General features: G+C 48.3%; 9 protein-coding genes across 9 annotated transcripts; 4 read left to right on the top strand and 5 right to left on the bottom strand.

Annotated features, from left to right (window-relative positions):
- Nucleotides 1–112: 112 nt before the first annotated feature.
- Nucleotides 113–3,412, bottom strand: I303_106377 (glycine-tRNA ligase; the record flags this gene model as incomplete). The annotated part of the gene is made up of 13 exons (XM_018411625.1): nucleotides 113–285; nucleotides 367–489; nucleotides 641–734; nucleotides 810–919; nucleotides 1,024–1,112; nucleotides 1,202–1,485; nucleotides 1,609–1,740; nucleotides 1,822–1,987; nucleotides 2,081–2,230; nucleotides 2,319–2,464; nucleotides 2,567–2,801; nucleotides 2,960–3,122; nucleotides 3,265–3,412. The coding sequence occupies 13 exons, from the start codon at nucleotides 3,410–3,412 to the stop codon at nucleotides 113–115; spliced, it is 2,013 nt and encodes a 670-aa protein (XP_018259437.1).
- A 1,237-nt stretch (nucleotides 3,413–4,649) lies between these two features.
- I303_106376 (uncharacterized protein) lies at nucleotides 4,650–5,909 on the top strand (the record flags this gene model as incomplete). Its single annotated transcript, XM_018411626.1, has 2 exons — nucleotides 4,650–4,754; nucleotides 4,827–5,909. 2 exons carry the CDS (start codon nucleotides 4,650–4,652, stop codon nucleotides 5,907–5,909), a joined length of 1,188 nt encoding a protein of 395 aa, XP_018259438.1.
- Nucleotides 5,910–6,325: 416 nt separating this feature from the next.
- I303_106375 (uncharacterized protein) lies at nucleotides 6,326–7,643 on the bottom strand (the record flags this gene model as incomplete). Its single annotated transcript, XM_018411627.1, has 2 exons — nucleotides 6,326–7,417; nucleotides 7,542–7,643. 2 exons carry the CDS (start codon nucleotides 7,641–7,643, stop codon nucleotides 6,326–6,328), a joined length of 1,194 nt encoding a protein of 397 aa, XP_018259439.1.
- Nucleotides 7,644–8,609: 966 nt separating this feature from the next.
- Nucleotides 8,610–9,632, top strand: I303_106374 (uncharacterized protein; the record flags this gene model as incomplete). The annotated part of the gene is made up of 1 exon (XM_018411628.1): nucleotides 8,610–9,632. The coding sequence occupies one exon, from the start codon at nucleotides 8,610–8,612 to the stop codon at nucleotides 9,630–9,632; it is 1,023 nt and encodes a 340-aa protein (XP_018259440.1).
- Nucleotides 9,633–9,804: 172 nt separating this feature from the next.
- On the bottom strand, nucleotides 9,805–11,111 carry I303_106373 (uncharacterized protein; the record flags this gene model as incomplete). Its single annotated transcript, XM_018411629.1, has 2 exons — nucleotides 9,805–10,860; nucleotides 10,983–11,111. The coding sequence occupies 2 exons, from the start codon at nucleotides 11,109–11,111 to the stop codon at nucleotides 9,805–9,807; spliced, it is 1,185 nt and encodes a 394-aa protein (XP_018259441.1).
- A 1,801-nt stretch (nucleotides 11,112–12,912) lies between these two features.
- Nucleotides 12,913–15,421, bottom strand: I303_106372 (uncharacterized protein; the record flags this gene model as incomplete). The annotated part of the gene is made up of 8 exons (XM_018411630.1): nucleotides 12,913–13,632; nucleotides 13,689–13,933; nucleotides 14,017–14,145; nucleotides 14,196–14,293; nucleotides 14,355–14,416; nucleotides 14,488–14,815; nucleotides 14,869–15,153; nucleotides 15,210–15,421. 8 exons carry the CDS (start codon nucleotides 15,419–15,421, stop codon nucleotides 12,913–12,915), a joined length of 2,079 nt encoding a protein of 692 aa, XP_018259442.1.
- Nucleotides 15,422–16,192: 771 nt separating this feature from the next.
- Nucleotides 16,193–18,480, top strand: I303_106371 (uncharacterized protein; the record flags this gene model as incomplete). The annotated part of the gene is made up of 13 exons (XM_018411631.2): nucleotides 16,193–16,361; nucleotides 16,421–16,453; nucleotides 16,503–16,625; nucleotides 16,682–16,801; nucleotides 16,856–16,923; nucleotides 16,973–17,191; nucleotides 17,253–17,513; nucleotides 17,565–17,815; nucleotides 17,866–17,941; nucleotides 18,001–18,082; nucleotides 18,143–18,195; nucleotides 18,252–18,324; nucleotides 18,386–18,480. 13 exons carry the CDS (start codon nucleotides 16,193–16,195, stop codon nucleotides 18,478–18,480), a joined length of 1,623 nt encoding a protein of 540 aa, XP_018259443.2.
- Nucleotides 18,481–19,344: 864 nt separating this feature from the next.
- On the top strand, nucleotides 19,345–20,631 carry I303_106370 (uncharacterized protein; the record flags this gene model as incomplete). The annotated part of the gene is made up of 4 exons (XM_018411632.1): nucleotides 19,345–19,545; nucleotides 19,653–19,776; nucleotides 19,846–20,082; nucleotides 20,189–20,631. 4 exons carry the CDS (start codon nucleotides 19,345–19,347, stop codon nucleotides 20,629–20,631), a joined length of 1,005 nt encoding a protein of 334 aa, XP_018259444.1.
- A 458-nt stretch (nucleotides 20,632–21,089) lies between these two features.
- Nucleotides 21,090–23,167, bottom strand: I303_106369 (uncharacterized protein; the record flags this gene model as incomplete). Its single annotated transcript, XM_065969360.1, has 5 exons — nucleotides 21,090–21,968; nucleotides 22,032–22,440; nucleotides 22,511–22,550; nucleotides 22,619–22,808; nucleotides 22,874–23,167. 5 exons carry the CDS (start codon nucleotides 23,165–23,167, stop codon nucleotides 21,090–21,092), a joined length of 1,812 nt encoding a protein of 603 aa, XP_065825432.1.
- Between the last annotated feature and the right edge of the window lie 175 nt (nucleotides 23,168–23,342).

Genomic DNA, 23,342 nt, shown 5'->3' with positions numbered 1-23,342 from the left:
GCGCATACATATTCACATATATGTGCATTATGCATGTATGCATTGATTACTATGTATGTTGAATGATAAAAACGACGAATTACTGCATGCAGAACGCACTTGCATCTACCGCCTACTCCTCGACATCTTGGACACCAGAGTACGATTCCAACCTCGACGAAGCACCCGACCAATCAATCGTACCTTTAACCAATTGATCAACTACATCAATCACATCGTCCACTTGACCAATCAATTGGTTGGTCGAATCTCGTTCTCTCAAAGTGATAGTTCCCTTTTGAATAGCTACAATAGCACGAGTCCAGTCACACTTATCAATCTCCCACATTCTGTCGCGCATATGTCATCAAACTAGAAGGGACTTACTAGCGAAATCAACGGTACATCCGAAAGGCGTACCCAGTTCATCATTCCTAGCGTACTTCTTTCCGATAGACGCGGATGAATCGTCTACCCGAGAGGCGATACCGATTCGTCTCATCTTTCGAGCTACAAATCATAAAAAATATCCAAGTCAGTTCCCGCTCCCTCGACATCACTGAATAGCTAAAAAACAAGTCGAATCATAACAAATCCAAGTTGGTTCCCCCTTGCCCAACATGATATGATAATTGATCAGATAATCCTCTCAGTCACTCACAGATCTCATGAATCTTGGCTCTGAGTTCAGCATCTTGCGAGATCGTGACGATCAAACACTTGATCGGAGCAACAACGGAAGGAAGGGATAGGACCTAGTGGTAGAGATATGACTAATTAGCCTACTCTTATCGACGTGCGAATATCCTCTGAAAGCAGCCAACACTCACACCTCGAGCCTTGTCTTGCTCTCTGGCCCAGTACGAGTGTTCGAGTAACGAGTACAAGATTCGACCAATACCGAAAGAAGGCTCAATGACATTTGGTGTGAATTCTCGCACTGATAGTCCGGATCAGCTACTGACCCCAGATGCAGTGATATGGTGGAGGTTGCGGCATTGGCTATGCTGACTAGAAGCCAAAAGCCAAAAGCCAAGAACTCACTGTATTCAGTAACGGTAATAGGTTCAATCTTCACGAGATCAGATGTGATATCATACGATTTACCATCCGCACATTTCACTGATGAAGTACTACTCGTATCATGCATCCAATCAGCACTCTGTCCTGGAACCTCTTTTTCATCAAAGAAGTGTGTGGCTTTCTCAGGTTAGCGACTTACCCGGACGCCAATTCATCTTTTATGCATTGCAACTTATCCTTCTCCAACCCAAGCAGAGTCTCCTTGATCATCGTAGCATCTTTTTTGAAAGTCATACCGAATTTCTTGGCGTCAAATTGCACATCGAGCTTCTCTACTTTTCTAGGTTCATCTAATTTCTGTTGGACCCTTAAAGGCTGCTTCGTTCGGACCGAGTGGACGGTCAAATCGTATGCTGATCGATCGGCACAGCCTACACATTCGATCCATCCATACGATGATTGAATCTCGAAATCCCAACAGTCCTATCGGTATGTCGTATACCCGTTCTTCGTCAGCTTTCTTGCATCTTCAGTAATAACAAGTTACAGATAACAAGTAGAAAGTGAAAAGTGCCAAGTTGTATGATTACATAATTCTCAACTCACAGCTGCATAATGGGCCATCTCGTTCGCCATGTGTTGTCTACATCTCATTCTCGACGGGTCGATACCGATCTTCTCAAGGAAAAGTTGTGTTCGTCCGAGGAAATAACCGAGAGTCTCGTTATCGACAATTTTCTACAGGTACCACCCAACCAGTCAAGTCAGCTCCTATGAGAGGCACCAAACGGTGCGCTATAGCGATAGCAGCTCCCTCACCTTGGCAACAGCATCTCCGACAGTCATTTGAGTAGTCTCGGTTCGACCTTCACTCTGGACATCTTTAGGTAACAAAGTCAATGTGACGTCTTTCACTTCGTTGAATCGGGCATGTCGTTTGTCAAGAGGGTCGACGTAGTGTTCGATTTCAGCCATGGTGAATTCTCTGCAAGTATCGGTGACGTGATTCAGCTCAAGACGTTTCGGATATTGCATATTGGACATTTAATAAAAGGAAATATGTGTTGAGCTAACTCACCTGACTCGAAGTAAACCTTGTCTTGGCGCAATCTCATTTCGGAACGATCTACCGATCTGAGCAGATGCGAAGGGGACTTTTCCGTTGTTAAATTCTAACAATCTGGCAAAGTTTACGAAATGACCTTGGGCAGTTTCGGGTCGGAGATAACTAGGAAGGGGTAAATTAGCTGACTGGACTCGCTTAGGTTGACAGATGTGCGGAAGCGGAACGTCCTGCTAGTGTAGAGTATACTCACCCCTTGATCTGACCGGTAGGACCGATATTACTCTCGAACATCAAGTTAAACTCCACAGGCTCTGAGAGCTCATTGCCCGTAGCTGGATTTCGGATATTATGTTTTCGTACCAGTTCCCCCAGCTCTGGTCCAGTGTAGTTATCGATCTATAGAAATTGCCCTCAATTAGCTTTGTCCCGCTACATCAAGCCCAGTGCACTTTGCAGGGGTACGGCACAATCAAGATGGGACTATGGTCGTCCACTCACTTGCGCTAACAAGCTCTCGTACTCAGCCACTACACCATCTTCCAGCTTGATAGCTACCGACTTAACGTTCTTCTTCTTTTTCTTCTTCTTCTCGTCCTCCTCTACGACAGGTTCATCTTTGACACCTCTAGCTTCTTTATCGCCTTTCAGCCTGGCTTCGATGACGGCTTCTACCAAGTGGTCCGCTCGGAAGATCTCTCCGGTCTGAACGTCCTTCACCATCCAATCGGCGAATCTGCGTGTGTGTATGTCATCCAGTCGATGTATAGCGAGATGAGGATCAAGGTGAATAAGATGAGACGAAACATAGATTAACAAGACAATTAAGAATCAGTCCATGCAAGATCGTTGACAAGACCAGACAAGACAAGACAAGACGGCCAGTCAACCCACTTATCAACGTGACCTGAAGTCTTCAACACTTCACTGAGAGTCATAATAGTCGTATCCAATTCCAACATGTCTTCCTCGATGATATAATGTTTTCTCCATTCGTTCAATACGTTAGCCTGCAACGCAGAACCGGTAGGTCCATAATCGTATAGACCGGCGACACCTAGACGAGCATAGAAAAGAAAGAAAGGCGTCAGCTCTCTATACATGACGGTCCTGCTTTCGGTTCAGTACGTAGCATGTGAAGTCAAGTCAAGTAAGGGTGTATGGTTAATGGCAATTGAGCACATATACGACTAACGCACCTCCGTATATCTCAAAGGCGGGCGCAAAGAAGAATCGTCTAGCCAACAGAGCATCAAGGGTGGTCTTATCGAATTCGTGAGCCGTCTTGTTTATAGGTTGAGCAAGCTCTGACGGGTGCGAAGTGGAAGCTGCTGATTGAGTGACCATTTTGTCTATGTCTTTGTTTCGTAGTATGCGTTGTTGTTCAACTTGGTCTAACTGTTTTTGCCTCAATTTTAGGATTTTACTCGAAAGAGCGGTTTTATTTTGAGATGAGTGAACGCCAGCGGATGAGAAGCGTCTTATGGATTGTAAGCAAGCTTGACGCATAAGTATCTTGTCGAGTTGATGGAGCAGGAAGAGATGACACTCATATCTTTATTTGATACGAGTAAACTATTTCATTCAACGACTCACCCACTGTCACTCGAACGACGGGAAAATGAAGGAAGACCATGACGTGGATATTTTGCAACTGCCTGTCCCCCCTTATGGCATTTGGCGGACATGCCCACCGTTCATTTCCTTCTCACATTGCGTAATCGAGGCAGATAACGATTAGATTATATATGTACATATGTACGACCGTATGACCAGTGTTCTTCCCACTTCCTGGTTTATCCCACTACCGCTGTCATCTCGCTCGTACCGTCAGAGCTCTGTACGCTTCCTTCAGAATGACCAGTGCGCACATTGTCCGGTCATCCCCACATATCAGGGACACCATTGTAACGTTCTTCCCCAACGAAGGATTACTCAAGGCATTAATACTAAACCAGGAGCACTTCGCCTGTACCGCGCAAATACTGTCCAATTCTGTCACGTCTGAGTCACATCTGCCTGAGATGCGAAAACTCTTTCAAGAGATACATGTGCACGAGTAGATGATGACACATGTACGATGTGGACTAGTGATGGTGAGTCGATTTGATGGATGCCCATCCCCAAAGGACCGCTCGGACCACCATCAAACACACATAACAATCAATCATAAATCATCAGTGTAACCATTGTCCACATATAAAACGCTATCATCAGCGCATCTTCTCTTCCTCCCATCTGTCTTTACCATTATAACATCCTCCACTGCATCACTCGGAAAGAGTATCAACATTTGAACTAAAGCTTTCAAAATCTATGATTTGAGCAGACCTGCTCCGACTGGGAAGAGGTGCGCTGATCTCATAGACTCTCCCTGGCTTATGGCTGATTTCCGCTCGATAGCTTTCATAGTAGCGATACGACTACAACCAATTCTCAGTCGCTATTCTCCACCGCGTACGCCCACTTCAACTTTACTACAATGGCATCAGCGATTACAGCATCCACTGCATCACAAGTGTGGTCACTTCGGCATATCCGAAAGTCGATCATGACATATCTTCCGCTGTCTGGGCTGCAGAAGATGGTACTACTCTCCCAAAAAGACTTCCTAGATGGTGTAAGCGTGCTGTATCATACGATAGAATATGAGGAGGTAGAGAGAACCCAACGGAACTGGGCCAATGTCGTGAGTCTCTTATTCACTTGAGCGGTGCTTCTACCTATGGTGTGAGATCTGAACCGTACGAGCTAACGAAAGAGGGTACAATCTGCCAAGGCTCGGTCCCATTGCTATCTGAACGCCATCCGTGCCGTAAACCTCCCGCCTTATTCTGCCATCGATTACGATATGACCCTCTTTAACATATTGCCACATCTTCAAGTAGTTAGGAGTTACGAAGTGCAGCTTAGGGTATACAAACAGACCAACATCTCCCTTCCTACTCGAGCCTCGCTTCAGCAGACGTTCTACTTGCATGCCGACTCATCCGATATCGGTGATGAGGGGTTTAAGAAAGTTCGAAGAAATTCCAGATCGCATGATATACCCTGTCAATGGGAAGTTGAGCAGAGAGCTTCCGAAGTCACGCTCCTCCTCGCGAGCAGCGACCCGGAGGACCAAGTGATTGACTTGGTATTCGACCTCTGGCTTTCCGGACAAGGGCTCTTCAGTATATCCATTGAAGAGCTGGCGATACACTTCGTAGTCCCTTCGCATCCACTGCTCAATCACTTACCCTTATTTCTCGCCCGAGGAAGCCCCATGCCACGCGAACTCTTCATCAAGATCGACAAGTCTCCAGACGAGGGCTCTCAACTACCATGCCTGATGGAAGGCTTCGCGCCCCTGATCGGGACACTGACAATGAGTTCTAAGGCAACAAAAGGTACCGATTTAGGGGTCACGATATATGATCTGTTCGCTCGACCTCTGCGCATCATGCATCCTTCCAAACTCAGAAAGCTGTACTTATCCTTATCCTTACATGGCAACATCGACGAAGTGGACGATCATCTTGTGCCATTCCACAATTCCGCTGGGAACAGTTACGTCGATCCGAGTCTTCAGCTGCAGACTCTGACTTTGACGTTGAACGTCCGCGTCGGCTCGTCGATCAGCCAAAATCCCGCCAAAATATTCCGACATATCCCGAGGATGTCAGAGATCGCTCGAGCCATGGTCGCACTTGGCGGTTACTTGTGTCGATACTCATTAAATATCTGCGGAAGTACAGGTGACGATACCATAAATAGTATTCTGGAGACATTGCTCAGTGACGAGATTTCGGAAATCATCGAACGCCGACCAAAGGAGATAGGATGGAGCAAGATCACGCCGTAGCAAGCTGGAGGATAGGATAGTGGCCAGAGGAGTAAGAGCATTGAACTCGATAGAGCAGAGTAGATCGCATGGAGGAGATTACAATTGTGCGCGGAGTATTTGTTGGGAGGAGGACGTCGACGACGTCAATATGCGAGCGACAAGTAGGGCAAGGAGCCCGATCATTTTCAGCATGTATAAGCTTTTCTCGAGTACATGTACATATCATTCATGACATACACTATATGCACAAATGATGGAGTACATGTACGCCCTACCTGACTTAGCATGCACAAGTCCTTCCTGCGACATCTGCACAGTGTAATATATGACCCTCGATTCACGCCTCCTTCCAACTCGTCACCCATTCTCCTCCCGGATCCTCTCCCCATTGCATACTTACGAGATCAAATTCATGCCTTCGCTTCGCCTTTACTTCACATATTAATCCATCCCGCTGGTTCAGCATCCCATATCTCCATCATCTTTTCCATGATTGCTGAAGTCAAGCGCTCGCTCATCACCTTTTCGTCATCCAACTTCAGTCCTCTAACGTTGATCTGGTATTTACAGCCTGTTCCGCCGATGCGAAGAAGGCTTCTAGCGATATCGTGGAGATCAGGTAGATAGTGCAATACTGACTCGAATGTCGGTGCCTTTTCTTCGCTTTGAAGGAATGCGAAATCCAGATCGATGGTCAATCCTAGCAGATTGGATTTGATGTCTGTTTCAACCAGAGGTGTGATGGAAAGATCTCGACTTCGATGTTTGTCGATACCTGCTTCGCCTAATCGTTCAACCATCAAGGGGACTCTGAGATACTTCAGCTTGAGCTCTTCCTCTGGCCACGCAATGGGCTGAGCGATGAATTGGTGGATCGTAGTCTTGATGACCGGCTGCTCGTGTGCATGAGCTGAAGAATGGCAAATTTCCAGATGCTCCACCATGACTGACATAATCTCAATGACCGAACTTAAACCGTATCGAGGGTCACCCAACTCCTCGCTTTCATCGATGAGCAATCGCAATTTCTTCGGCATGGGGCTTTTCCTGTTCCTCATCTTGTTCATTTCCTTGATTAAGTACTCCGTCGAGAGGAGTATTTGTAGATTTATCTCCTTGGTCTCAATCGCAAACAAATTTCTGCCCTCCAACCAGCACTTGAAAAACTCATCGAGATCCTCTTGACTGTCGCGGTCTCCTGGGTATAGAACCACATATCCGATTTTTCTTTTCAGGTCCCATTGCTTTTCGATAGCTGCTAATTTCTCGTCTTCCTTTAGGTCCCTCAAATATTCCCCGCCCACATGTTCGTACGGATCATCGTATTCCTCCCATAAGATAGCTTGTGTTTTCTCGGAGGGTTGCCAGAGGTCCGGTACCCGAATGACTTCCAGGCAATCTCCTCCGGCACGTATAGACTCTAAATTTGGGAATAGGTTGAAGGTAGACACGCCCAATTCGTATTCTTGGGAGTATTCCTCGTCAATGAGATGGTGGATAGCATTGCGGTAGAAGCGAGATCGAGCCTACGCATCGTAGATTTCGCATCAGCCAGTGTACATAACAGTCGCACGGACGCAACAATTGAAAGTAGTAAGGCGGGAAATACGGTAGGTAGACGTTACCCGCACGGCGCTCGATCCTACTTACGATACTCATACAGGCTTGATCAACCTTTTTCCAATTATCCAGGGTCACGAATCGATATAACAATCTTGCAGAATCGACAAAGTGGTCCTTATCCAGTACCATCGTCTTCACAAGAGCGCCTTCAGGCAAATAAGATAAGATGGCATGGCGGATGTGACGAAGAGACCATACCGTTTCGGCGGGCGTCATTGGAGTCTAGCGAGTTACCTGGCGAGTCTGTCAGATGTATGGCGAGGATCTAGCGGCGATGCTCCACGAGTGAAGGAGATGGTCCAGAGTGTCGAAGAGAGGCAACGCAGTCGAAGGTGCGCTGTCCATACGAGAGATGCTATGAGTTGAGATATACAATTAGAGGAAATTGGCCGGTAAGAAGTTCATTCATTCTTCACGCGTCTTATCAGATATCTCACATGTCTTCTGGTCACGTGATATGACGTTGATCGAGTGAAACAACTACGAGTACGCGTTTCACCATAGCTTTGATTTCTGGCTCTTTGATATGCAATTTCTCTTCCTGCTATTCGTGATGGCTCCATCAGTCTTTCTAGCCTCGATACGGCACAGGTAGACATGGTCAATCGATTGGTTCGGAACATCTCATAATGAAGGCTGAACTCGATTCAACGCCCATGTGAGCTCTCTCTACCCTTCTCAACGGTATCCAGTGGAGGTGCTGATCACGATACATCGTTCTCAGCTCGAATAGCAAGCTAAATGGGCATGCTGCATATGCTTGGTCATTGCCCAACATCCGCTCCATGATATTGGGACATATGTCCGACCAGACTCTTGTCAAAATGGCAAGCTTATCTCAATGCAGCTTTGAAGCGGCGGCCAGTGTACTGTACAGCGATATGAAGGATGTAGATTTTAAAAAGATGATCCAGATCTGCTCGTCAGTGGTACGTATGATCTGCCCTACAGCCAATCCTCAAGATTATTCAACCTACAGCCTACAAGAGAGCCCTATCATCAGATCAGAGTATCAATGATGCATCTGATGCGCAAATCCAGCCAAGATCCCGCTTTTACGCGTCCGCGGTTGTACGCCTGTATTTCGACGCATCGATGGACGAGCTGGACTACAACGAGATTTTCGCCCGCTTCCCTATATTTAGAATAATCAAAACTTACGATATAACCCTAAAGCTTCTCCCCTCGACATCCAACACACCCTTACATCCATCAGAGTTCCTGTGCGACCTATTCGAGGTTCCTCTCACCCGGGATGTCGACGAGTACATGCTGGCATCGGAAACTAACGGCTATTTCCCGGAGCATTGGAGATTGCGTCACGCTTACAAAAAAGTGAGTATACAGCCTCTCAGAATTGGAGACCTGGACCCGGAAGAGGACTTGGCCATTTTTTTCAACGCATGGAAGACCCATCGAGGGATCTTCCGGTACCCTGTCAAGAAGTTGTGCTTCCCTTGTCCAGCTGCTGCCAAGCACTTGTACGATATCTTCAAGCAAATGCCGCATTCGATACATGCGATACCTCGAAAGATGGAGATCGCCCCGATAGAGGAACCGGGAGGACCCAGCTTAGTGGATCTGATCATGTCTCTATGCCAATGGGTCGAACAGCTAGACATGGCTCCACTGGAAATTGAGCATCACAGGGTCATCATGACACTACAGGATTTCCTGAGAATCAACATCAACAGCAAATTCGCATCCCTGCTTGATGGATCAAAGGTGAAATTCAAGCGATTGAACATACCGCTCAAACTGGAACCTTCCGCGTCCGAATCATATGACTCGGAGGATTTGGATGCGTTGATGGACAATGCTTATCCCCCGGTCAACCTCGAAGAATTCACCATTACGTTAGACCTCGCGCTAGAAAATGGGGACGGCGACCCGAATCCGATCCCAGCCTTGTCTCAGATAGCGCGTGCGATGTACGCGATTGGCGGAACGGGATGTCGATACGAGTTACGTATGGCTGGAATCAACAATCGTGTTATCAGGAGTTGGGTTCTGAATAATTCGTTCCAGATGGAGATGAAGGAAGTGCAGAAGAACTGGAAACCTCCGACAATAGGTTGGAGGAAGCTGGCTCCGAAGGAGAAGGTGCGAGTAGGGTAGCATGCCTTGTTGACGGTCTGTCGTTTTCGAACTTGAGCTGTAGTACATAGAGAATATAGGTGTAACATGACAAAGGTTACGGCTTTGATATCGGTAAAACGTAAAATTTAATCTCATGACACCCTTGCAAAAGGTAAAATGATCCGTCAATCCTGGGAGATATACGTCTCCCTCAAATGCAGACTCTTTCATCAGGGAGCAATCGCTTCCAGCCCACCGGTATCTTCTGCCTTTCAGCTTGTATCAACATACCCGTCGCTTCTTGGAGGGCGTTATTCCACTCGTCGCTCTTATTGGGATTTTCATCCGTTTCGACGATATCCAAGGTATATCGACAGTTGATCCCGCCAATCGACAACATTCCCTTCGCAAGCTGTGTCATATCCACTACATCATCGCTCCCATCCACATCAGCCAGATCTAGAGTGACTGAGAAGGTGTCAAGTGCGATTGGGGGACCTTCATACGAGATATCGAGATCCGCAAGATCTTCATCGGCAGGTTGATGGAGCATAATAGCCAAACGCTTGAGCTTCATTCCATCGAAGCTTCGCATCTGGTCCAGGGTGTGCGGAACCCTCGTGAAGAATCTTCGTACCGTCATGGTATTCTTGCAGCTTGAGATATCTCCTTCCGGCAGATCAATTTCTAACTCCTCCACTTGGTAGGACAGGAACCCTATCAAATCCACTATATCGGGGCCACCACCTTCCTCAGTTACGGGGCAGATGTGTAGGCTTTTTGGGCTTTTGGGCACAGTCGATGAATGCTTCGTTGAGGTTTGGCCCAAGAGCTCGATGATCTTCTGGCAGGGAATCGGCAAGTCCAAGTGTAATCTCTTGATCGCAAACTTAAACAAGCCTTTTCTACATCTCCAAGCGTTGATAAGAATTTTGAGATCTTTTTCCTTCTCCGCGGTAGTCAGATCCGGTCGATGGGTGATTGTAGCTTCGCTGACTCGCCAAGTGACGTCCCAAGCCAAAGGACAGTCTTCCATGAGATCACTCTCAGGATGTGCAGTTGGCGCTTTGTCAGCAGTGATGTCGGATGTGAAATCCAGGATAAACGCTGTCCGATGGGAGGTGGAAGAGACCAGAGTCATTGTGGTGTCGTCATCATCATGTACGACTCGGAGGTTTGGGAAATTGGCGAAGTAGCCTGAGAGGTCGGATAGACCCCATGGTGCCGTGAGATGTCGGACTAAGGAAGTGTATTTACGCGACGTGGCCTAACAAATAGTACAGTACCATAGTAAGCTAACCTCACAGTATGTCTGACATCCCCATATGAAGATGGTCAAGGCAGGCAGATCGAGATTACAATTAGATGATGACGATTGAACTCGCTCACGACAGATGGGTTGGTTTCTATCATCAACTCATAGTCCGAATATTCCATAGAATCGTATAACACGTCCACGGCTGACTCGAAATTCTCTTTCGATAACGCCGCAGCCGCGAGCAGAGAGGCGCCATCCATATGGGATAGGATCCGATAGCGGATCTCGGGTAGAGACCAAGCATATTCTTCAGGCGTCCTTGAAAATACAATATTCAGATCTATCGTCTGCGAGAACCTGCAAGGAAATCTCACATTATTTTACCGGTCGACATATCAATGAACGGGTTGTGGTCGTGTATAGGGGGCATTTTTACTCCAATATCATCATATGCGCTAGATCTTATATGGAAGTTGAATACACGATGCGATGCGCGAATGTGCTGTGCTGGTGGGAACCGAATTACCAATTCAGAGTAAACGGTAACTTATTGCGCCGCTTGAACCGATAAAAGGGCGCTTGTGCCTCGTTCCCGGGCGTGGATCCGTCGTTCCTGAGCCACGCGATAAGATAAGGCCTGGAACCCACCTTCCCTGGACAGTGCACAACGTCCGACAGATCATCTGCAAAACCCATGGCAGGCTGATTGATCGCTGTCGATGGTGTCATTGCAGCCTATCTACATCCTACTGCGTGCTACCTTCTGGCAAACGGGTACACCGTGCATCAAATTAGACGTTTCTTGCATACACTCCCTGTCGCACAATTCCACCCTTTCCCCTCTGCCAACTCGCCTCCATCCGACCGGCCCTTGGTCATTTTGATTCTTCCAGAGCTCCATCATCTCCCGCCTCAATAACATTGTCAACGTATCACTTGTATACGCATCGTCGTCAAACCCTACGACCCTCAAGGAATAGTCACAGTCCGAGCCCCCAATTCTCAGCATACCTCTAGCGATCTGCGATAATGCAGGGCGCGTTTCATCTTGATTCCCCGCTACCAATACCTAATCAGGCATCACAGGCTAAGTTGGTTGACCGGATCTCGATAAGATAACTTTAACCCTTTGGGGATAGCGAAAGCGGCAGCGCGCTTAGGAAGGTGACCACGGCCCGGTCAAGATGGCGCAGCACCAGGGTTCATAGTTAAGCAAGCCTCGATCAGCTTATAAGGTCGAAAAAGATCTTCCAATGGTGATAGCCGGAGGCATCAAGAACGGTGATCATTTCATTCCCGTACTCATCGATCACATAGCAGTCGCGTTTCCAAAATAACCACAAGACGATGGTCATCTTCTGACGAGGTGTTCAGCCAGCTAAGAAATCGGTCGCGCGGTAGACCCATGGTCAGTCAATGTAGGTGCTATCGGAATGCCGGCAGTCAAAATGCGAAACACACGTAAACATGTATACAGGTGACTAGACTAGACAGCGAGCAGGTCTGATTCAGAGCTAAGCCAATCTTAGGAGAGGCGGGGGAGGGTGGGGCGCGCGAGGGGGAGTCGAGAGTGGTGAGAGGTCGGAGAGGGGATGGAAAGGGGACGGAAGAGGAAACGAGACCGGAAAGATGGGCGGACTGGGAGGGGACAGGAGCGCAAGGGGCGGGACAATCACTGAAGGCAGAAACACAGGCGGGACCGAGCACGTGTGCCTACGGGGGAGGGCGGGCCGGATCCGGGAGAAGGTGGTGAGATGGATTGCTTTATCAAGGAGCAATGGTACATTTTCTGTGTAGCTCTTGGACAAAAGGAGAGTAGCACTCAATATGGCAACCTCGACCGTCAATTTGGTCATGCCCCGCCCAGTCAAACCAGAATCAGCCCGACAACCCCAGAACCGTCACTTGGGAGGTGAGGTTGCGAACTTTCGGCTTGCGTGCCGGATGGGCAAACCACCAGTGATTTGCGATTGAGTCTATGCATATCTGTAATGATACATAATGGAAATTGCGACTGCTACTGCTGCTGCCGATCCTCATGAGATGAATCAACAATCATGTTCACTTTTTGCAGCAGCTGCCCGTCGCGTGCTGATCGCTGCCGTTCACCGACAGACCGTTGAGCGTGGAACTGAGCACACCATCCGCACCGACTTGAAGAGTCGGATCATATGCGGTCGATTTGTTGACTGCTTGAGTGGACGGAGGAACGTCCATGGTGGGGTTGTAGTTGAAGAATCCAACGGGTTTGAGAGCGATTCTAACGAATTCCGCAGGCATGATTGGGAAATCTTCGGGTCGAGGGTTGTGAGTGAAGGTGTAAGTGTGCCATAGGACAACATCCGTGTTCTCGACATTATCCTTTCGAGCAACCCAGTCTCGGATACCTTCGCCTCCTGAGGATTGGTTGGTGTAGTCACCGGCAGGGAATAGCTCTCTGTCCTTGTACTTGGTAACCCAGATAGGGGCATCGGTGAAGTGGGATCGTCGGTTGTGCCACGAATCTTGAGCGGCAAGCAATACTTGAGAAGCGATCGGCACAAGCTTGTAAGCGACGGGGTTAAGAGTGACCGGGTTGATCTTGTCGGGGTTGGAGATCTTGAAGATACGGTTCTTGTATGGATCTGTTTGAGCTGTACCGGATTCAGTGATCTTTGTTTCCTTGGTGATATATCCAGTACCGTAAGGGTTGAGCTTAGAATCTCTTTCCATAGGCAACGAGTCCACGTAAGAGATTGTGTTATTGTCACCGTCGATAGCAGGGTCGATACGAAGGTTGAACTACGAGGACGTCAGCTGTCAGATGCTTTGATTGTACAGCAATCGAGCTAACTCACAATGTGTTGATGGTAAGGCGCAAGCACTCCATCTCCTACACGAGTCGCGAAAGCGATTTTGTCCTTGTTTGCTGGGTCGATAGGAGTGGTCGACAAAATTCCCGTAGCTCTTGTTTCGAACTCGATCTCTCCAGACTGATCGAACACCCAATAGAATATGTACTCATAGTTCGCTACAGTGATGATGGTCTGGAGCTGAAGTTGTCTCTTCCTCACCACGGAAGCCTGTCCCGTTCGATGGTTGGCTAAGAAAAGACAAGTCCAGTTTTAGCTGTGTTAGTCACCAATTTCGAATCTGAGCCACACCCAGGGGTCAAGCATGACGTACTGTGCTTCCATTGTATACCCGCATCCACTTCGTGAATGCATATGGCGTTGTTCTTAGCGACAACTTCACCGTTGGCGTTGACGACATGACCGCCAAGGTAGGCGATGAGACCAAGACAATCGCACCCAACTAAAATCATGACATCAGCGAAAGTTGAGCCACGCGGTAATCCGACTCACGTGACAAGTCATTAGCAGTGATACCAGCACCAACGTTTCCAAGGTCAAAAGCACCCTTCCTGTGAAGAGGGTCTCGAGGGTCTCCGTATGGCACGAACCTAACGAGTCGACGAGTTATCAGTCGAGCAGATCGAGGTGCCGGACGACTGGTTGACTCACATCTCAGACATGGATAGTCTGTGGAAGATAGGTCGGTTATCGAACCATGCATCGTGTATCACCTGGAAAGCAGCCGGAAAAGGCGATCAGCAACCGGACAGAATCGACAGAGCAAGAACCAAGGATGACTTACCATTCCCTCCCTCCAGTTGAAGCCTACTCTGAATCTCCATTTCTCCCACTCGATCAATCGGCCTGTGAGCGTGAAGGACGCGCCTTCTGGTTGTATGACTTGAAGAGGCCTGAGAGTAGTCCTGGCTGGTTTGGATTGCAATCGGTGATCGTACTCAGGCTCTTCTGGGTTTCCAACTTTTCGAGGGCCAGTATGCTTGGTAGTGATCTCCTCGGCGCCTAATGGGAGGTGACAGATCTTGACGACCTTCATTTCAATGAGATCAACGATGACCATGAAGTCGAGAGGGAAAGCGTAGTGATTGGAGGCAGGATCATTGTTCTTGGGACTACAGCGAGAATGTTAGAGAAATAAGACTGTCAAGATTCAGCGGGTGCTCACTTTCTGGTATAGAAGAAGATCTGGGTGAGCCTTCGTTGTTCGTTCTCATCGTCCTTTCCGTAGTCCCAAGGATCAACAACCACAACATTGTCCCCAAGATCACATCTCTCAAGCTCCGCCTTGACAGTCTCATCAGCCAAGGCCACTTGCGCAGCTTCATTGAGCTCAATTCGGTCTACTGGTGCGTGATGTGTCCTTGGCAGCTCTTTTTGGTGGACTATTCTGCCAGCGGTGACATCAACAATGACTTCAAACAGTCGTGGGGTTCGCTTGATGTAATACATCCTGAAGACGACGTTAGCCATCATGCATATCGTAAGATCAAGATTCCGAATGCTCACATGAAGACCCATCGGTTGACAGGCTCAGGGGTTTCGCCGGCATGTTCAGCCTGCAAGTACTTCTGGAGAACTTTCTTGGGAGGTTCTTCGAGACCTCCGCACTTGAAATGAAGGGGGACTTCATATTGCTTCCTGACCAGCTCAACAGCTAAAGCGAGCTCCTCCGGTGTCGCTGGGTCGAGAGGGTGATTGTTACTTTGAGTGATAGCCATGTTTTCAGATTGGTCAAGTGATGCGCTGGGAAGAGATAATGGGTATTGTGGTTATCTTGTAGAACCAGATGGTCAAGGAATGCCGCGTTATATGCCTTTCTGATCACACTAGCCGTGTCATGGACATGGGACACAGTTCTGAGTGGCATGCTGGGTTACGACGGAGGATTGACACAGTCTTTAGCCGAGTTGAGGGATATGCAGATGAGTGCTCGGCTTCGAACAGCCTAGACAGCGAGGTAAATACCTCACCAGACACGGCTCACTCACTTACGATAAGCCAATGACGAGTCACGTGCAGGATTACTGATTTATCGGATGACACGGGCCAATTTTCCGCCGACACAGCTCAAATCTGGAGTATTGTGGGCATGCTTTTTATCACCCGGCCTGGTTGATGCAATTCCACCCTTAGGCCCTGTAAACTATAGCTCAACCTGATTTGATACGGGGCCCAAAGTCGAAACTGGCTTATCTCTCGCTTGAAGGCGCATCCATGGACAAGGACGTTTAAGCGGTGATACGTTCTACTATCCTATCGAAAGATATGTATAGGCCGTGCAATCAAGCATAGGCCCTGTCAAAATTGCGAAGTATCTGTTCCTGCATACTTCATGGTCGAGGAATCATCAAGACGACGCGTTATGCAAGATATAAATGAGCGACCATTCGGACCTTGAGCTGTGTCCCGCTTCACACGCCCAGACATCGAACGAGCTCTGCTGACCTTGACCAACGCCGCTCTCCGAATAACTGTAACCAGCGCACACAATGGCTGCAATCGACGTCACCACTGCGAACCACCCCTACGAGGCCGACGACAAATTGGATGACACCGTTCCTGAACATGTGATTGAGACTCAGCAAGCCAATCATGAGATCGCCGATCCGGGCTTGAAGCGGTCCCTCAAATCGCGTCATATGCAAATGCTTGCCATTGGTTAGTCTACAATCGTTATGACTGTTGGGTATTTGTGCGCTGTGCTAATCTTCCGACAGGTGGTGTTATTGGCCCTGGCTATTTCGTCGGTAGTAAGTGGATGAATGATCAATCACTATGAGAGTACTGACCAAGCTGCAGTTGGAAATGGTTTCACCAATGGTGGTCCCGCCGGATTACTGCTTGGGTTTGGGATAGTGGGTATTCTCCTGTGGATCGTGATGCAGTCTCTTGGTGAAATGGCAGCCTTCTTGGCAGTCTCCGGTTAGTGTCTGACAGATATAGAGTAACGACTTCCGTACTGAAGAAACCTTGACTAGGGTCCTTCACCAATTACACCTCGAGATTTTTAGACCCAGCATTGGGCTTCAGCCTGGGTTGGAATTATGCTTTCCTTTGGTTCGGCATTCTCGCTGCGGAGTACAATAATCTAGGACTGGGTGAGTCTCACGATGACCGTCAAATTGAAACACTTGTGGCTGAATATCTGTTAGTCATGACTTATTGGAAGTCTGCGATGCCTAACTACGGCTTTATTCTCATCTTCTGGTGCTTCTTTTTGGTTAGTGCACTTGTTCAAGCAGATCCCCTTAAGCTGACAACCATTGTAGAGTTTCAGCTACCTGGGCGTCCTGGCTTTTGGGGAAGCTGAATTCTTCCTGACAGCTGCTAAATTGATATTCATCATGGCTTTCTTCCTTTGCTCAATTTTGATCACCTCTGGTGCCATTGGTGATCAGGGCAAAGTCGGTTTCAAATTCTACAAGGACCCTGGTGCTTTTGCGGACGGAGCGATTGGTACTTTTAAGGTCTTTGTCTTCGCTGCTCTTGTGAGCCGTCTAGATCCGACTGAAATCCGCTCTCCACTCTGGCTGATCATTCCCTGGCTAGCAATATTCCGGTACAGAGATGATCGGTTTAACGGCGGGCGAATCGGCCAACCCAGCGAGAGATGTACCTAAAGCCGTCCGATTCGTGTTCTGGCGAGTTCTCATCGTGTTCATTGGTGGCATATTCTTCCTCTCGCTCTGTGTACCCTGGAACGATCCTACCATGTTGAACGGAGCAAGCAAGACCGCACGATCCCCATTCGTGATCTCCTTTGTCAACGCGGGTCTACCAAGAGGAGGTGATGCAGTCAATGCGATCATTGTGAGTGTCAGGAAATTCTGTCTCGATCGCTGGCTAATGGACCATGAATAGATTGTCACCATCATCTCAGCTTTGAATGGTGCCCTGTATGTATCTTCCAGAACTGTGTCGGCCTTGGCACATGAAAGTAAAGCTCCGAAATTCCTCGGCAAGATCAACAAAAGAGGTGTGCCCACCAACGCTTTGATCTTCTCCAATCTGTTCGGCTTCATAGCTCTGCTCAACCTCAGTTCAAGCGCTGGACACGTCTACAGCTGGATTGTGAACATCACGGGTGTAGCCACGTTCATCACGTGGGCAGGGTGAGTAGTGCTCTTGAAAGTAGACCTTACTATGCTGATTGCGCTTGCAGTATTTGTTGGGCTCACATTCGCTTCCGGGCTGCACTCAAAGCTCAGAACATTCCCCTGGATGACCTGCCGTTCAAGGTAAGTCTATACGAGATCTGATCATGTCAGTCATAAGCGCTGATATATCAATGACCTAGGCTGTCCTTTTTCCTTATGGAGCGTGGATTGGTTTAATCGGCAATCTGTTCTTCATCTTCTTTCAAGGATGGACTGCTTTCCGTGCGTACTCGCTTGACCGACGACGTTATTGAGTTGTTCTAATCTAGGCTACGATCGTAGTCTCCCCTTTCAGTATCGAAGACTTCTTCATGAACTACATCATGATCCCCGTGGTGAGTTGTTTGGTGGCCGTATGCGATACCGATACTCAAGCATGCCTCGGTCGCAGTTTGTGATTATGTATCTCGTCTACAAGTTCTGGAACAAGACCAAGTGGGTCGATCTCAAGACTGCTGATCTCGGTAAGTGCGATAGAAAACTCCGCTTCTAAGTAGCGTTCGATCGCGCTGACTGCCCGTTCAGTGACCGGAAGAAGAGAGTTCAACACCGAGGACCTCCTCGTCGACATAAAGAAGCCTAGCATCCTGAAGCGATTTGCCAACACCATCGCCGGATGATTGTCCCAGAGACGACCGGACGATCGTTGAGCTATCAACCCCTCTGAGACATGCGGAGATGAAAGCAGGTGCGGATACCGGAAAGTAATTAGGTGGTGAATTGCTGTTTTGCTTTGTATTCTTGAGCATATTTGAAGACCGAGATGGATCAATGAGTAATCTCTAAGACTCGGTGGAATGCACAACTATGATTGAGCAATCCTGCATTTGATTATTCTTAGGTCATTGCCACTATGCGATCGACATGAGTAAAGGGATCGGTGCGATATTTCAAGTTGATGCTGGACAGATAGAGGGCTGTGTGATTGGGTGCTGAGCGCTGTAATCTCCCCCGCAGATCTCTTTTCCGACACGGCCCAGTTCTGTTATCCCTAGATTTTGACACAGCCCAAGATGCTCACCAATACAATCTGATGGTGATTTTCTAATGCGTGCATTAGCGGAACCAAAAAATGTTAACGCTCGAGATTAGCATTCTGCTATTCATGCGATCCCCAACTGCTTGTCTGGATTTCTGGATAACATGATGTATTCGTATCCTTGCTCTCCACCCCCTGTGCCCTTGACGAATATCGTATCCATCATGAACAATAATGGCATTCCCGTATCGCTTAGTGAGAGCCATGTCAATGATTCAGCTAAGCTTGAAGAACGGGCATCCTATTAGTCATCAGCTCTCCTTCACTTGGCCTTGACGAACTTGTTTCGATAGAACGCCATCCTCCCCAATTTGGTACCCCTGTCACAGTCAGCATCTTGACACCGATCCTTTCGTCCCTATCTTCGGAAGTGAGCCTTGCTCAAGCGGACCGACCGGCGTGTTCGTTGACGTTCCCCGAAATAGGTCGCGTATGAGCTACAATGATGACGAATATCAACCTAATACCCAATGGTCCGATCGCTTCCTCTTCATCCGATCTAAAGGTTCCGACTGTGAGACGACCTTGGACTGAACAGGAAGACTCAGCCCTCATTGCTTCCGTCAAACAGTATGGTTCTTCTCGAGGACCAGGCTCAGCCTGGGGTAAAATATCCAAGGCAGTAGGAGGAAACCGGACTAATAAGGTGAGCCAACCGCATCATCACCCTACCTCACCTCTGCCCCGACACGGCCTGTGACAGCCAGGTACAGTCAACAATAACCCAGTCCGCTGATGTCGAATGAACCACAGGATTGCCGGAAGAGGTGGTTCCACTCCTTGGATCCCAACTTGCGGAAGGGCAAATGGACAACAGAAGAGGATGAGAAGTTGAAGAACCTGTACGATGAGCTTGGTCCCCAGTGGAAGGACATTGGTGAGTCACCCCTGCCGTTCATACGCACTCGGTCAGGGCACAAACCGACGGTCAATGTGCACCTTATAGCTCTACGTATACCGGGGCGGAAGGACGATCAGGTCTCCAAGCGTTGGCGAGATGTGCTGGATCCCAAGCTCACCCCGAAGAAACCTTGGGCAAGCTTGGAGGATGCACTGTTGTTGCAGCTATTCGAAGAGCATGGGCCCAAATGGACAACTATAGCAGACCATCTCCCCGGAAGGAGCCCCTTGGCTTGTAGGAACCGTAGCAGGAAATACTTGAAAACCACTATAGATCAAAGGGGTGAGTCTGGTCCATGGCATCATCCCACTCAAGCAGCCTTTGCGTCACTTTAACGTCCTCTGGCATTCTTTGGGGTAGCCGTGTACTGATGTTCCCAATGAATTAGACCCAAACGCTGGCGGCAACGAGGTGACGAATGACGACCAACTGAACAACAGTCCTTTTGGAGAGACATCAGCTGAAAGCGAGTCGACAGACGTTCTCCTCAACTGGGCTTTTCCCGACATCGCCAACGATCCTCAAATCAACTCTGTCAACCCCTTGGAGCCACTTCATTTCGATTACTCGATGGGTCAGCCTGCTGGATCTAGCTTGTCGAATATCATACCCGTAACGTCTAATACGAACGGTCCAACTCAGACATCACAAGGGTTGCAAGACCTTTTTGAAGGCGCCAACATTAATCACCCAAATACCGTGCCCGACCCCGACAACGATCCAATATCGCAATGGATAGCCTCATTGAGCTCAGAGCTGTCACCTATAGGTCAGATGCGCGACTTGGACTCTGGGCAAACGCATACAGGTATGTCGTGGTATTCGCATTAATCCGACTGTTCGCCTCTGACTGATGTTATTACCTGCTTCAGACATCCCACAAAGGCTTACACAGACAAATAGTGAGCCCACAGGAGTAGTCAAGAATGTGTGGGGCTTGCTTCTAGCACTGGACAATGGTCAATCCTCCGTACATGTAGACTCCAGGTTACTGCGTCAATTGATGTCTGACGCCACTGGAGGTTCTTCGAATCTCCACCAGGATACAGGTCAACATGATGTCCCTCCGTCCGGTCCGACTGATGTCAATGGACCCGTCATCTAGCTTTGGTTTCAGATTATGTTGTATGTGTTGGTTTGTCATGTAAGATGTTGACATTTAGGTGTTGGGTTGTATCTCTTTTTGTACTCTTTGATCCGAAACGAGGGCTATACATCGTCTTTTATGTTACAATATCGTCAAAGCCAAGAAAGGCAAGACTCAGTCTGAAATCAGCGGCATCAGGAACTTATGTCCTCTCGTACCAAACTTCGGAGCTGCCCTTGACATCGTGCTGATCGATTACCGCAGGTCCTACCGCCGCCCCTGATCCCCAATAATCTCCATACATGCCCACGCCTCGTTCTGTGAATACGGCCGTTCCCGTCTGCTGAACATTGGTGATCTTTCCCGATACTTCGTTTTCGCTGTTATAGCTGTTCTTCTGCAATACGGTTGTCCAATTGAAGAGGTTATCATCAAAGTGGAAGAAGACAAGGTGCGATACGAAGATCTTATCTACTTCCGCCAAGTAGATTGGGCCAGTGATATTGATTTTTGGGTAGACGGTTTCAACGATCCGGGCTGAACCATCCTTTCCTCCTTCCGTTGAAGCTGGATTTTCGACTTTGACTAGATCCCATGCCCCGTATGCTTTATGATGGTAATGTCCATTCAACTTTGCTATATCCAGATGTTTAGGGACTTTGGGATGACGTGGCTTCTCCACTTTCGTTGCGTCGCCAAGTTGTTCCAGCAATCGCAGACCAAGCATCTTCTCCCAGTCGACCAGATCCCATTCCTTGACCTCTAGTATCTCATCCAAGATTTCGTTCTGGATGATGTTATTGACGAACGAACCAAAGTTGTCTTGATTCACAGCTAACATGAAGCCGAACCCTAGTTCAGGTACCCTGGTCATGGTTGACATCTGCCCTGGTACGCTGCCTGTATGACCTTCAATCTTAAATCCTCTGTAGGAGTACATGACCTGCCCAATCCCATAGCCATTGATCCCATAATGGGGCAAAGTAGGTTTGCCATCCGTGACAGTATGTGCCGTTGTCACTTCCTTGACGATCGATGGCGGAAGGACGGTCGGGTTCAGCAACTCTTGCACCCATTTTTTCTGATCATCTATCTTAGCTATTCAATACACCATCGCCTGCAATCCAGCTGAATGAACACTCACCATGTCAATGGCTGACAATAGGATACCCCCTGCACCAGCTTCGAATAGTCCATCGGTCTCAGTCCACCAATCCAAGCATCCCTGAACCCCAAGACATCTGCTATCCAATTGATCGGCTCCTGCTAGGATATCCTTCTTACAGAACTCCAAATTTGGCAAGGTGTTCATGAAACCATCACTTCTGTGTCCCGAAACTGCGGCATGAGTGGAATTATAGGTTGCACTCTTCAGACCTACGGGATCGAAGATGTGCTGCTGCACGTATTCGGGCAAAGTCAGTCCGGAGACACGTTCGATGATCAAGCCCATGGTGATATAATGATGGTTGTTGTATTGGAAATCCCGCCTCATCTCAGTGGATGCTTTCAAGTGTCGCATTCCCGCAATCAAGTCTACAGGTGATATCCCCCTGGCGATAACTGGTGTCAGATTATTTCCTGCTGCTGCTGCTTGTGTGAGAAGCTGGACAGTCCACTCACCCATGCGCATAATCATGTCTCGGCATTCCTGATCTCATAGCTATCGCAGATGTGCAAGCCGTATCAGATTGATCAAGCGAGAATTACACCATTGATCTGTCTACTCACTACCCAGGTCCAGTAAGTCAACATGATCCGAAGCATATCGGTCCTGCAATTTCCATTCATGTAATATGTCTTTCACTTTGGTAGTCCATTCCAATTTCGCCCCGCTGGACAAGATTGTGTTGTTATGGATCAATAATCCTAAAGATAACGCGTTGAAAACCTTCGAGTTCGAAGCTATAGCGAACAGGGTCTACGCATCATCTGAGCATGCGCATGGTAGCTCAAAAGCATAAATGGTCATTGGAAAGTACGCACATCTCCGTCCACTTCATTATCATACTTATCAGCCTGTCCAAAACCTAGTGTCTCCAAAGTCCAATCATCCGAAAGGTGCTCTGCGCTGCGGACTGTCGAATTCGGTGATGCAGCCAAAGCGATTGTGAGACCCTTCACACCCCACTTGATCCTCAACTTGTCTATTCTCTGATGCAAGCGGGGCGATAGGAGCGACGGACTGCGACCAGACTTGAAAGGCTGTTGCGTCTGCTGTGGGGCGCAAGCAAGGAGCAGAGCTGCGAATGAGATGAGAGCACCGAGGAAGAGCGTCATTTATGTCTGGCCAGGATGGGCTGTCGTCAAGAAATCCGCACCAGCGCACGTTATAGTCGCTAAGCATCAATGAACGTAAGAACAACAGAGGAACAGTCGAGTTAGAGATGTTGCCAGGTGGGTTTATGGCATGAGTCACTGGATTTCGGATTTGACCGCTCTCGAAAACGATGAC

This window comes from Kwoniella dejecticola, chromosome 8 (assembly GCF_000512565.2).
Source record: "Kwoniella dejecticola CBS 10117 chromosome 8, complete sequence".
Classification (NCBI taxonomy): Eukaryota; Fungi; Basidiomycota; class Tremellomycetes; order Tremellales; family Cryptococcaceae; genus Kwoniella; species Kwoniella dejecticola.
This window is presented reverse-complemented; position numbering and strand designations above follow the sequence as displayed.